Source organism: Epinephelus moara, chromosome 19, assembly GCF_006386435.1.
Source record: "Epinephelus moara isolate mb chromosome 19, YSFRI_EMoa_1.0, whole genome shotgun sequence".
NCBI lineage: Eukaryota > Metazoa > Chordata > Actinopteri > Perciformes > Serranidae > Epinephelus > Epinephelus moara.
In genome coordinates this window covers 34,329,769-34,343,097 of record NC_065524.1, presented here as the reverse complement: position 1 = coordinate 34,343,097, position 13,329 = coordinate 34,329,769, and the positions used below count along the sequence as shown (strand labels likewise).

At 41.6% G+C, this 13,329-nt stretch overlaps 1 protein-coding gene across 2 annotated transcripts in view; it reads left to right on the top strand.

The window, feature by feature from the left end:
• Window positions 1-13,062, top strand: part of camkmt (calmodulin-lysine N-methyltransferase) — a 152,562-nt gene extending 139,500 nt beyond the window's left edge. For both annotated transcript variants that reach the window (XM_050071644.1, XM_050071643.1), the window contains one exon: window positions 8,763-13,062. In XM_050071644.1, the coding sequence (XP_049927601.1) occupies window positions 8,763-8,861 (99 nt within the window). In that variant the 3' untranslated portion in view covers window positions 8,862-13,062. The remainder of the gene's footprint in view (window positions 1-8,762) is intronic.
• Window positions 13,063-13,329: the final 267 nt, after the last annotated feature.

Here is a 13,329-nt window from a genome sequence, read left to right as displayed (position 1 = left end):
TTAAATCTAAAAGAAATACAACTTTGTTTGAGAAAGCTGCGGAGAGAAATGATTCGGCCTCAAGGCCACAGAATACAGTCATTGAATAATTCTAATGGTTCAGCACCTCAACTGCTTGGGAAATTGCCACTCAGACCTGTTTAGTGAGGAGAGTTGCCTGACAACAGAACGTGAACAGTGAAATTCAGACTAAAATTGATATGGGATTTTTTTTTTTTTCTTTAAAAAAGGGACCTGAAAATATGTTGGGTTTTCCTTCCTTTCTTTGGCATATAAGGGGACCGTCAGACCTTTCAGCTCACTCTTGAAATGCACACTTCCATCTGCGTGACACACACACACAGTCACACGTACACACACATGCACAGTGGGGTCAGGTGCTGCATGTGGATATGAGGACAAGTTGAAGTGCCCCCCTCACATCTGAAGGTGATTAAGTCTCCTCCGCTTATCTTCTGATGAACACTCTGAACAACCCCTGTGTGCTGGTTTGTGTGTGTGCTTGTATGTGCCTGGCTGACCATTCTAGACACACACACAAACTGTGCACACACACACAGCTAAGAAACAAGCTATATCACAATCCCGCACAGACCAGACATCACTCAGACAGCATATTGGCTAGACATTACACACAAACACACCTCATGATGATATCACAGCGAAACATACACTACCATTGTGCGTGCACACACACACGAGCCCCCAAATGAGCAGCTGCTACTCATTTGCACTACAGATTAGCTTTCTTCAGCTATATTTACTTTCAGTGGGTGGATCAGAACACAAGAAAAATGCCTATCAGAACCGACAGTGGAACACACACTATGGATTTTCTTTCACTGTGGCTTAAAACAATCAAAGACCAAAAGCAGGTGTATCAATTTTGAGAAGAAAAACAGGAACTGAAAAGCCTACGTGCTCTGTCTTTAATACTGACGATTCTAGCTGTTGCAATGTCTCTAATTTGTGAGCAACGCCTGCTTAAAATCAACTTTTACTCTCAGTGCCCGTTTTTTTTTTTTTGACACTCACATTTTTATTGGAGTTTATTACATTTAAACAAAGAAATATATATTTGAATCATGTACTCCATTGCAGAATTGAATAGAAAATTAGGACAGATATGTTAAGTAAGAAACAAAAAACAGAAGAATAACAGTCATGGTTACCGGCATCCATTATCCCAAACAGAGTACATAAATCCAAATCAGTCAATCCTTAGGCATCATTCACTGTGTCGTACTGTGTCCATTTCTCCCACTTAGTTAAGAAGACATTTTCTCTCATTTTAAGCCGATGGGTCATTCTCGCCATGGTGCAGTCCTCTCTTATGATCTCTAGCCATTGAGTTATAGTGGGTGGTTCAGTCTTGCACCAATTTCTTGTTATTGCTTTTTTACATGTGACCAATAACATTTTGGTTAAGTATCTATCTTTTTCTAGAACATAATTATTCAAACTTCCAAGATACATAACTTTACATTCCCTTGGTATTACATATCCCAAAATGTCTTTCATTATGTTATGTACACTTTCCCAGAACAAGTTAAGTTTATGACACTTCCAGAAGATGTGTGTATGGTTTGCTTCTCTCTCTCCACATAACCGCCAACATGTATGTTGGGAACCAGTTTGTTTACTCTTCAATTTAGGTGTAATGAAGTAGCGAGTCAGGTTTTTCCATCCGAATTCCCTCCATGTTCTTGAATTTGTAGTTGTGTGTTGTGTTTCACACATTTCATGCCATTCTTCCAAAGTAATGTTGATGTTCAGTTCCCTCTTCCACTTCTCTTTAATGTACAGAGTAAAAGCAGCTTCTGAGTCTCTCAGATTTCAGTACAGTACTGAGACTGCCTTGAATTTAGTTCTACTGTATGTCCTGGTCATTACATCAAGTACACCATTTAAAGTTTTCACAGTTTGTATTTCCTTTATAAAATAGTCCCTTAACTGTAGGTATCTAAAATGGTCCCGGTTTTCTAATCCATAACTCGTTTTTAACTCCTGGAAGTTCATTACATTCCCATTCTTTGTTAATGTACACATGGCTGTAAGCCTTTTCCTGCCCCAGTCCCTGAAGTTGTGGTCACTTAAGCTTGGCTTAAATCTGTCAGTGCCCCTGTTTTTAAATGAGTTTGAATGAATGTTTTACATTTTGTAAAATGTTAAAATGTGTCATTAATCTGTTCATTTGATCAGTAATTTTTAATGTTTCTAATAACAACAACAGTAATAATAATAAATTAAGCCTGCACATCTTTAATTTTTTTAACTAAAAATGTAGTAATGAATAAACAGATTCTGTAACTTAAACAAGGCACAAAATGAAACGTGTAAGACACTGAAAGAGCAGAGTATCAGTTTACCAGGAGGACACTGCATAGTGTAGCTAAAATATTTGTGACATGCTGGTGTAAACAGGGTGACATGGGTAAAGTCAGTACAAAGATATTAATGAGTAATTTTTTACCAGTATCAGTATAACATTATTAAGTAGCAGCCTAATCGTTGACCAAACGTAAGTTGACCAAAAACATCATAAGTCGGCAAGATTTCATTGGTCGCTTAGTCGCAGAACAAAAAAAAAAAGTGCAACTCTATTAGAAGCTGCGCCTTGTCAAAATCAATCAAAACCTATAATCACTGGACCATGTGTGAATTTAATTTGAAAAGACAGACACAGGAAGTGTCCACTCTCAGCAGTCAGACAGGAGTCAGGTTAATTTCCAGGGCTGGTACCTGTGGTTATTCCACAGGCTAGTTAATAACATGTCGGGCAGGAAATCCAAAGTGTGGGATCATTTTGAGAAGGTGAAGGACGAACCCAAGGTGATATGTAAACTCATCTTCATTGGTCGACTACAAACATGACGTATCATCTGAAACATGGAAGTAGCTACATGCCCATTAGCCCACAGCGTCATTAACAGGCGGCTCGCTCAGTGTGTGACGTGCGCTCAGTGTGTGACGTGCACTTGTAGATAATGAAGGTTCATTAGTACGGTTTTGTATTTCTCTGTAATGTAGCACAGTGTTAACAATGTTACTGATACTATTCTTTCTCACACCTTCAACTCAAACCACCAAAATATATCATTTAATAATTAAATTAATATTGTAAACATGCAGGCGGCTAGTCGACTAATGGTCCTAAATGATGACTATTGGTCGACCTGAAAAATTCTTAGTCGGGGGAAGCCTTACTATTAAGGCAGTCCTAAACACTAGCTCATGAATTAACAAATACTAATATTACAGTAACATTATTTATTATGCATAAAAGGATATTATTAGTTACTCTTAGACAAGGACATTTAAACTTAGTGATCGTTCTGTGACTCCAACTTGCTCTCATCTAACGTCAGTCACCAGCAGTCCAGCACAACTGAAACTGGGACAGTGTGATCACATGTGACAGGTTTACAGATACACTAGCAAGTCAAGTCAAAAAGTCAGGCATCCAAAATAGTTTCAAAACTGACCCCAAAAAGTTGAGTGCCAGATATGCAAAAGGTAACTGGCATATATCACAGATCTACAACAAGCTTGGCAAACCACCTGAAACGTCTTGCAAAGTATCCTTTGTCTCTCGCTTCAATCAATCACGAATATTTCTCACTGAAGCTTCCATGCCCAAAAACTGATATTCAGTATTCAGGACAGGCAAAATCAATGTAAAACTAGAAAGGCAATCGAAGAGCTTAGACCTCCGCCAACGCCAATAGTCCAGTGTTCTATGATATGCAAGTATAAGCGCAACTACTACATGTCTAGATACACAATATTATACAATTGGCTATGTCACTATTGAGCCGTACTGCCATCACATGCCATGTCTTGCAATGTTAACAAAAGTGACAATCTATGTTTCCACCCTGTGATTCAGATCCACTCCTAAATTTAATGGCTTCTCCTTTGGCCCACCCTTCCAACAAGTTTCATTCAAATCAGGTCTTAATCCTGCTGACAAACACATAAACAACACTGAAAACAGAACCTCCTTGGAGGCAATAACCAGATTGATGTTCAATGAAATTCACTAACTCTTCAAACAACACTGTCACTGGCTCATTGTCCCAATACATGTTGTTTACGAATCATTAGTATCGACAGCAGAGCTTTGTAAACCTCTACAATCATCTCATACCACTGATAAACTGAGTTATCACCCGACTCTGGCGTCAAGCTAGCACCACATTTCCATCAAAACTGAAATCATCACACAACAATATCTTGTAATTGGTTGAGTTTCCTTGTCTGTCATTTAGGCCAAGTTTACTTCTGTTCATTCTCCCACAGCGACTCACAATCCCCTCCATCTGGCACCGACGCCGTTAAACAAACGTACCCCTGGTAACTGTGAGTGCACTGGCATTCCTCGCTGTGCCAGATTCGACACACGTCAGATTTGATTTTGTTTGGAATATGCCGCCCGTCTTAATGTTTGCTTTGTGTGTGTGTGGGGAAAAAAAAGAGCAGGGAGTGTTTTTAGCCGTTCTTTATAAACCATCTCTAGACCCCCAGCTCGCTACTCTGCAGTTTTCCAAACATACACACACTTTCGCCCTCTGACACACACACACACACACACACTCGAGGGACTGCAGACAGCAGGCCCGGTGTGCAGCGGTAGTGTGTGTGTGCGTACGTGTGTGTGAGTGAGTGTAAGGCGTGTGCTGGGACGGGCAGACAGGGCTAGCGCGTTATCCTCTTATCCCCACTGTTGTGGAATAGAGAGGCAAGCAGCTGGAGGGACTGCAAGCAGCCTGATAATGCCAGCGCTATTTTCTAACCCGCCATCTTAATCTTGTTACTCAAATGGTTGTGAAGAGAGAGTCATGAATTTTAATTTCTCTCAAACACACACACACACACACATGCAAGAGAGTGTGTGTGCACATGTGTAGATACCCCGTCTCCCTCACATGCATAAATAGTATCCCCACTGTGTCCATGCACTCACACTCATTTCCCTGCCTCCTTCTTTTCTGTCTCCCTCCTTCACTCTCTTTTTCTCTCCCCCCCTCAGCTGCCTGGCTCCCCCCTCCCTCCCCCCCTTTTCTCTGACATATCTTCCTTCACCCTTCTCCACTCTCCCTCCCTCTGCTCCCCTCTATCTTCCCATTTCCTACATCACGACCCACTTCTCTATTTATTCAAGCCTGTCCTTCTATCCCTTCCTCTACTCGTCTCTCCATCCACCCAATCCCTCATTCTCTGTTTCCTAATCCTGCCGAGAGAGACCCCAGACATCCGGTTCATCCGTTCCTCCCTTGTCTCAGAGCCCCCTCCTCTCTCTTTTTTCCACCTTGTTCACTTACTCTCCCGTCTATACAAGCAGGGGAAGAATAAAAAAAAAAGAAAGAGGCAGAGAAATAGAGAGCACGAGAGAGGGAGACAGAAGCTGGGGCGAAAGTGGCAATAAAATAGATGACTTGCACCTTGGAAAGGAGGAGAAATAAAAAGAGAGAAAAGATTGTGGGGTCGGTGGGGTGGGGGGTCGCGTTGAGAGCCGATTTAGCCAGCCACCCATGAAGCTGATTAGGCAGCCTGCGATCAGGAGGAACAGCTTTGCTTGTTAAACTTTTCACCTCTGCGAGCTCTCAGCCCTCACCGCGTTAAGGCCCCCTCCCTCCCTCCCTCCCGCTCTATCCCTCCATCCCTCCATCTATCGCTTCCTTGCTCCTTCCGCCTGGTAGAATTTGAATGTGAATGCTGGCCGTGGTCCCCATAGCAGGCTTAGCACAGGGGGCAGGCAGCTGCCCCTCCACGCCCAACCACCCCCTGGGCCGTCTGCTCTCGCTCTCTCTGCCTCTATCAGTCTCTCTCTCTAGGGGTCAGAGGTTCAACCACCGGCCGGTGCCTGGAGGGATGGCCACAGGAAGATAACGCACATGAAGGGCACTGGGGGAGAAAGGGAGGGACGGAGGGAGACAGGGAAGAGGCAGACACGAGCAGTTTGGAAATGAGAAAAAGGCAGAATGAGGAGAAACAGTGTGGAGGTGAAGATCTCTGACTATGTTAGGACGAGGAGTGACGAGACGGGAGAGGGGTGTGTCAGGTAGCCATTTATACTGATTGTTCTGTGACAAGAAATGTTCAAGATCACCACTTCTCTGGTTTTACACCTCCAACATAAACTACTGTAATACATTAATAATTAACAGTTATAAAGTAATCTACCAGGAATGCGTTGCAGATAAAAGTTGGGCCAGTTTTTTGTGGGATAATAAAATAGTTTTAATTTTGTATATTTAAGTTTAATTCTGTTGAAATAATTTTGATATATTTTAAATTTCTCTTTAAAGCACTTTGGTCAACACCTGTTATTTTTAAATGTGCTCAGTCCATAAATGTAACTCTTTTTTTTTTTGCTGGGTCCTCTGTGTGGGCACCCTGCTGTGTCAGCACAGTGGTCTCATTGAAATGAATAGGGGATTGCGTTTTTTCATGCAGTGCTAATGTCAGCCTGAACACGGCCTAACAACCACCCAGAGGAAGCTTTAAATACTCTGATTATTTCAAATGTCCATAGTCCTGTTAACTCTTTGTACTCAACCGCTGCTACATGCTACCTGCACAGACACTCTGCATATCACGTGTTTATAACTGTGTACGCAACTGTCCTGTGACAGGATGTGTTAATAAATTTTTTACCACTTGTCCAATCAGGCAAGGAAATGTTATGTGCCTCGGGCAATTAGGAAATCGTTATTGTTGAGCCACACATCACTGTTTTATGTCACACTCTACAACCTAAGTTAAATGATTACGTCTTGTGGTATTTTAGTTGCAGTGCAGAACACAATTAAAGGACTTATAAGCTGCTCTGGATATTTTGATGCTGGGAAAAAGGCCGCAACTTCATGATTTTCACTACTTTCACACAATGGCTTGATTTGTTGTTAAAACAGCACACGGTCAGCGTTTGAGTTCGTAGTGTAATTAGCCTGATGGATGATCACTTCCGTATTACTTACATGCCGCTGACGGGAGTGAATTTGAGGTCAGTCTGAGTTTCTGTTTGTTGTGGAGAAACCTTTTCACACAGTCCTCCCCTATCCTGGTCTCACCACACACATGCACACACAGACAACCACACACTCTCACATGAGCAGACCCACTAAACTCACTTTCATAAGTCTCTGATCATTTGGCCAGACGCTGGGCGAGCTGATTAGCTGGTGCATGCCCAAACTGCCAAGTCTGCTTAAAAGGGCACGGAGTGGGCATCCCACAAAGCTCTGTGTGAGTGTGTGTGTGTTTGAAAGTGAGAGTATTTGTGTGCGCAAGAGTGTGCACACTTGAGCTGGAATTAATTAGTCAATTAATTGATTTAAAGTAAATGAAGAAGCAACTATTTTTCACGCAAAGGTGTCAATTTTTCTGCTTTTCCTAAAAGTCTTACATTAGGAACTATTTTCTGAGGTTTCACAGATCTAATAGTTAATAAATTAATTAAGAAAACAATTGGCAGATCAATCAGTAATGAAACTAACTGTCCATTTCAGCCTTAATCCATTTATTACTGGAGCGCCATGTGGCATACTAACCTCAATCTTAATGGTGACTAACAAATTATTAGTATTACTGTGCATAAAAATCCATAAAAGTTTTTTTGTGTGTCAAACTGGTGTGATTTTGGGCCTCTAAACCAGAAATCTGCAAACTAGGATGAACAGCAATTTAATAAGGAAAGGCATAAAAACTTCCATTAAGAAGTCTGCTGTGATGATATTTCATACTAACTGTTAAAGTGTTCTTTTTTAGTTTATGATACATGTATCCACAGTTGATGTGCGGCCCATCTTCTTCAATAGCGTCTGCTTTTGAGCTCTACAGTGTTCTTTAATTACACATCTCAATCTGAACTGTCATGTTGCAGGTTTGATGTTATTGACAGGGTTTTTTTAAATTGAAGGAAAATTAGAGATTATTACCTCACTCACTCAATTTTCACAGTAATATTGATCCATCCCAGAGTAAACTTGCGTCATTATCTACGTGACATTTGTTAATCTTGTCACACGCTACAGAAAGGAGCGCCAATCACAAGATCCCAAGCCCATACAATAGAGTCAACCTTTGCATTATACTTTGGAAACAATCTTAAGAATAACCCTCTCGTCTGCCTTCCTACTTACAAGGATGAGATCCGGGGGTGCTACACACATATGCAGGGTGTTCTGATAAATTGAGCCACCAGCTCAGAGAGACCAACCAGAAGTGATCGCACTGGACTACTACCTCTGTAAATGTAGTCAAAAATAGAACAATTCATTATGTCAGGTAGGAAGTATCTATGTGATCGAAAGTATGGGTACATCCTCTGGAAAAAATTTCATGTCTTAAATGCACTGCAAATACTCACATCACGTTGGTAGGTCATTCTGAATGGAAGCTTTATTTTAGAAACCAGACAGCACTGAAAATGCCTTTGCAACTCTAATCGCCAACTGCCACTTGTGTTCAATAGCAGTCCACCTCCATGTTTTGATGCACATGAACTGTACTCAAGACCACCTTTTTAAATCTGGTCTGCTTAATTTCAGTAGCATGACACTGGAGAGGTGAGCAGTTAAGGGGTTGCATGCAACACAGACCCAAACACACAGTCAGCATCTTAAATCCCTAGGCAACCATGACGCCCCAAAATACCAATGAAATCAGACAAAATATTCCACCAAACTGAAATACGTATAAATATATGAATTTATAGTCAGTGTGGATAACACTTTGCATGATTGTTCGTTTTTCAGATGCTGACAGAAGGAAAAGACGCATACGATGAGAACATCCACTACCCTCTCCTCATCACCTTGACCAAAGGACCTCAACCTGTCAGCCACATTCACTAAACCAAAACAAATGAGCCCTCCGCTCCACACAGTACCACTCCACATGCTTCTGGATATGTGAGACGGAACGATGCTACAGAGTCATGTCAACAATGTGAACCACAAGCGATCACAAGTGAGGAGGAAGAATTGCACTGAAAGAGCAGTATTAGAAAACAGTAGGGTGCATTTGTCTCAGTGTCAAGTGCTTAGTTGCAGAAAGCAAATCAAGCTGTGGTCATATCTGAGATATTTTTCATATTAATACTGGCCACTGAGAGGATTTATTATCAGATGATGCATGGCTTTGGACAATATTTGAGCGTGCATGTTTTGTAGTGGAGTGTTGAAGAACGTCTCATTTCCAAAGCAGTGGGGATACTTTCGCTGTGGCTGAGGAGGAAGAAAAGGAGAGGCGGATCTACTCCACCCTAGTATGTTTCAACCATCTGCCATATGCCAAATAACTAATGTCAGCCTCCACAATATCACCCGGCCCTTTAATCAGTTGGCCTGTCACTCTGTTGACCAATCACTGCTCGGATCAGCTAATCACTCATCCCTTAAGTTAATCAGCCATCCAGGAAAGTGAGCCACGTTGCCAAACAGTCATCTGACCAGCCAGACAAGTAACCAGTCCATTCAGTTACCTAATGTGGTGGTTAATCAGCCAGTAATCCATTCATCATTCCAGCCAACAATTCAGCCACATGTGTAGTCAGTTAACAGGTCAGTCATTAACGTGGACATTTCCTCCATCAGTCCTACTGTAGCTGTCAATTATTCAGTCAGTTGGCCCTCTTTAACCAGTCAGTATTAACCTATGCCACTGTGTTTCTGGCCCCAGCATGGAGGCCAGCTCTAATTCATTAACCATCGCAGACTGTGGAGCAGCTCACAGTTTCCTGTATTTCTCTTTGTTCCCTTCTACCCCCGCTTTAATTTCTTCTAATATAACTCATTCATCCCAGTCAGAGGTCAGTATTAAGAACATTTTGTGCATTACTTACAACAGTACATTAACATATTAAGGCGCGTTCAGACGAAGGAGCAACTGTTGCTGCCCAAGAGCTACAGCTCGCATACTCATTTGGGCTGAGCAACATATCAGTATCATGATTCATGTCATCTTAGATTCTGGATATCATAAGTGTTGTCTTTCTGGCTTTAAAGGCTGCATTGCAGTAAAGTGATGTAATTTTCTGAACTTACCAGACTGTTCTAGCTGTTGTATTATTTGCCTTTATCCACTCAGCCAGTATATCCACATTACTGAGGATTATTTATCAAAAATCTCAGCATGTAAATATTTTGCGAAAGCACCACGAGTCAACACGACAATATCGTCGCAATCTTGATAGATGTATTTTGTAAAACATGTCGAAATATTTGATTTTCTCCATATCGCCCAGCCCTAGTACACAGCAACATCACATCCTGCTTTACTACTAATTTGTTAAAGTTTTAAACCGCCACAGATCAAAGTCCATGCCGTCATGACCCCTCCAGGTTGCACTGACAGCAGTTGATATCAAACATATTTGGTAAGGGAAATGGGACTCACCAGCTGAAGCCTGACTCGTTCACAAACATTCAGCAGGTCCTGCGGCAGCTGCTCAGCGCTCCTCGTCTGAACCCACCTTCAGGAAGTGAGTCTAAAGAGAGACAGAGAGAGAGAACACATGCACATCAGTGTGATGACTCCTACTAATGGCATTTATTGACACGTGACCCCAATACTGTGCAATAGATTTGTTGTTGTTTTTTAAATGTGTGATACACTGTGTGGAACAGGATTTATTTGCATATTTTCTTTCCTTGTTTTTTTTTTATAATGCAGCCCTCTTGAAAATCTCGTACCCCCCATGTCCACTGGGTGCAGACAATCTACTGCCGAAGTTCATGATTGGCAGGTCTATGATGAGCTACATTCACTTTTGAATGTATGTAATGCCTATGAATTTAAAACTGCATTCACTTCTTTACAAATATACAGCAAAACTATATCACCTGTTTATGTAATTTCTCTGATAAAAAGGGAAGGAATGTCACAGTTTTCCTCTGCTAATTTAAACTACAAAACAAAGTATCTGTGATCATAAACGAGCTGCAGACATGTTTTCAGTATGCATGAAAAACACAAAGTGTCTGCAAACAAAACACACTTGAATAGAAACCAGACGCAGCCACATCCAGTGGACATATGGGGTTAAAATAGGATTAAATATTGATAAACTATGTGCAACCATAGTTCTTCAATCTCACCAAGAGCAGAAACCTTCACACATTTCAGACCAATTGCTCCTTCATGTTCTGTTGGCATTCTTTTCTATCAGCACAACTAACTGTTTTACTCAGGTCTTTTTCCATGCATTTATCAGTTTCTTGTTTCTTGTGGTATTAAAAAAAAAAACGCCAAGTGTCAGAGGATCACCTGAGCCTAAAGTTGTACCTATCACTAGTAAAGTGTTTCCATATTTCACTGTGATCCATTGCTGTATACAACAGCCAAGAAGCTATGCAGTATCTCTCAGTGGCTGCTGTTTACATTCCTCATGTTGAAAAAAACATAATCCACCTTCAGAAATGAGCGGTATTCCCTGTGTGTAACTACTCAGAAAAGTAAATTAAGCTAGTTTTATCAGTGGTCTCAATGCTTTGAGGGCTTAAATTGCATTGCAAAAAACGTTCCCATTGCAAAGGTTTAGAAGTGTGTTTAATTACATTTTTATCTGTAATGCAGTTTGCTGTATACCTTTGATATTTGTAGGCTAGCGCATAAATACCATCCCAACTGTGACTGTGTGTAGTGACTTCATCACTGTCTGCTGTGACATCACCACCACTGACTGTGGTGTTTTGCAACACTTTGGCATCAGGTGCCACGGTTTACTGTTGCTGCTTCTTGCAACATCACTGCCTCTATCTCCACCTGGTACACAAACAATCTGCTGTGATCAGTGCTTGTATAGGGCCAGTATTCGCTGGCATGCAGTACCAGAACTTCCACGTTTACTCTTGGGTGTGACATGACTTTTTCTTTCGCACCGGCACATCTCACAAGCTGCTGGTAGTCTTTTTCTGCCCTCTCCATATCAGGTTCTCTGGGAGATTCAGAATGGCCTTAAATGAACTGCATTACCCAGAGGGCACTGGAGGCACTACGGGATGCTCACCTGTCAGCTAGTCTAAGTACCGTTACATGACAATAACGTTGCCCTGGCTGCAAAAGCGTAGCACAAAAACAACACAAACAGAAGAAGACAGCAGGCCGAGAGCAGCAAGCTCACATTAGCAGCGAAGAGCCCATTGGTGTATTGGTAAACGTTATCATCAGTAAAACCACCTGTGTCTGTCGTCACCATTAGTGATGAGACGACCAGATCACCTAGAAAATTAAGTAAAGGTTCATGTCGTTCACCTGCCACGAGCAAACCAACCCATGAAACACCGATCCCTCACACGCCAACATGTGAATAAGTACTGGCACTTTTTTTCCCATTTCGAGCACTGGCGGTGATGTCACATTTCACACAGTGATGCCGTCACTTGTTGTTGTGATATTAGTGTTGTGTGCTAGGACACTTCTCACTGTGACATCACCAGACATTTAACAAATCCCTGGTGGTCAGTGTCACACACTGGCTCAGGGAATGTGAGAAAGCGGGAGTTCACGCAAGAGGTTTACGCAGAGGAATACTTCACCCCATGATGACCATTTGTGTATCAGTTACTCACCCTGTGTTACATTTGATTTGTTTAGGAAAACATGCATTTTCACTAAAACTGTTAATGTATGTGTGAGACCGTTTATACAGAAGTGATTTAAATATTGCAGTTTGAGTGAAAATTCTTTACATGCATTGATAAACAAATGATAATGTGTGGGGTGAAGTGTTCTATTAAAACAAGCAATTTATTAAACTATGGTGAACAAGACAATAAGGATGGAGTGAGTAGATCAACAACGAAAGCAGCGAATGTGTTTCCATGTGCCTGTCTGTGGCGGTGTTGAAGATGCAAAACCAAAAGAAGATTGCTCAGAGTGGATGTTAGATGTAGGAAGGGAGAGACAGAGTGAGCACAGGGGCCAGCATTTATAGCTAAAGGGCCCAGGTGCGCCTGATCAGCTGACAACCCGCCCATATTAGCAGACTGCCTGCTACGTTTGGCCGGGACAGTGTTATTCAGAGAAGGTCATGTGCTGCAGCTGAGCAAACATCATACAGGAGTGCTTTATTCTGATAGATTTATGTCACTGTGTTGTGGGATATCTCAGCTAGGCTATTATTTTATTATCAAACAGAATTGTTGGTCATTTTACAGGCCATGTCCACACTAATCTAGAACGACACTGATCCTTTTTCAACCACCAAAACCAGAACTACAAGAAATTTCTCCAATTTGAATAAAGTCGACGCTTCTTCTGTAGCATTTTACTTTGTAGGGACAACAGATACTTTCAAAAATACGACGTACAATTATCATG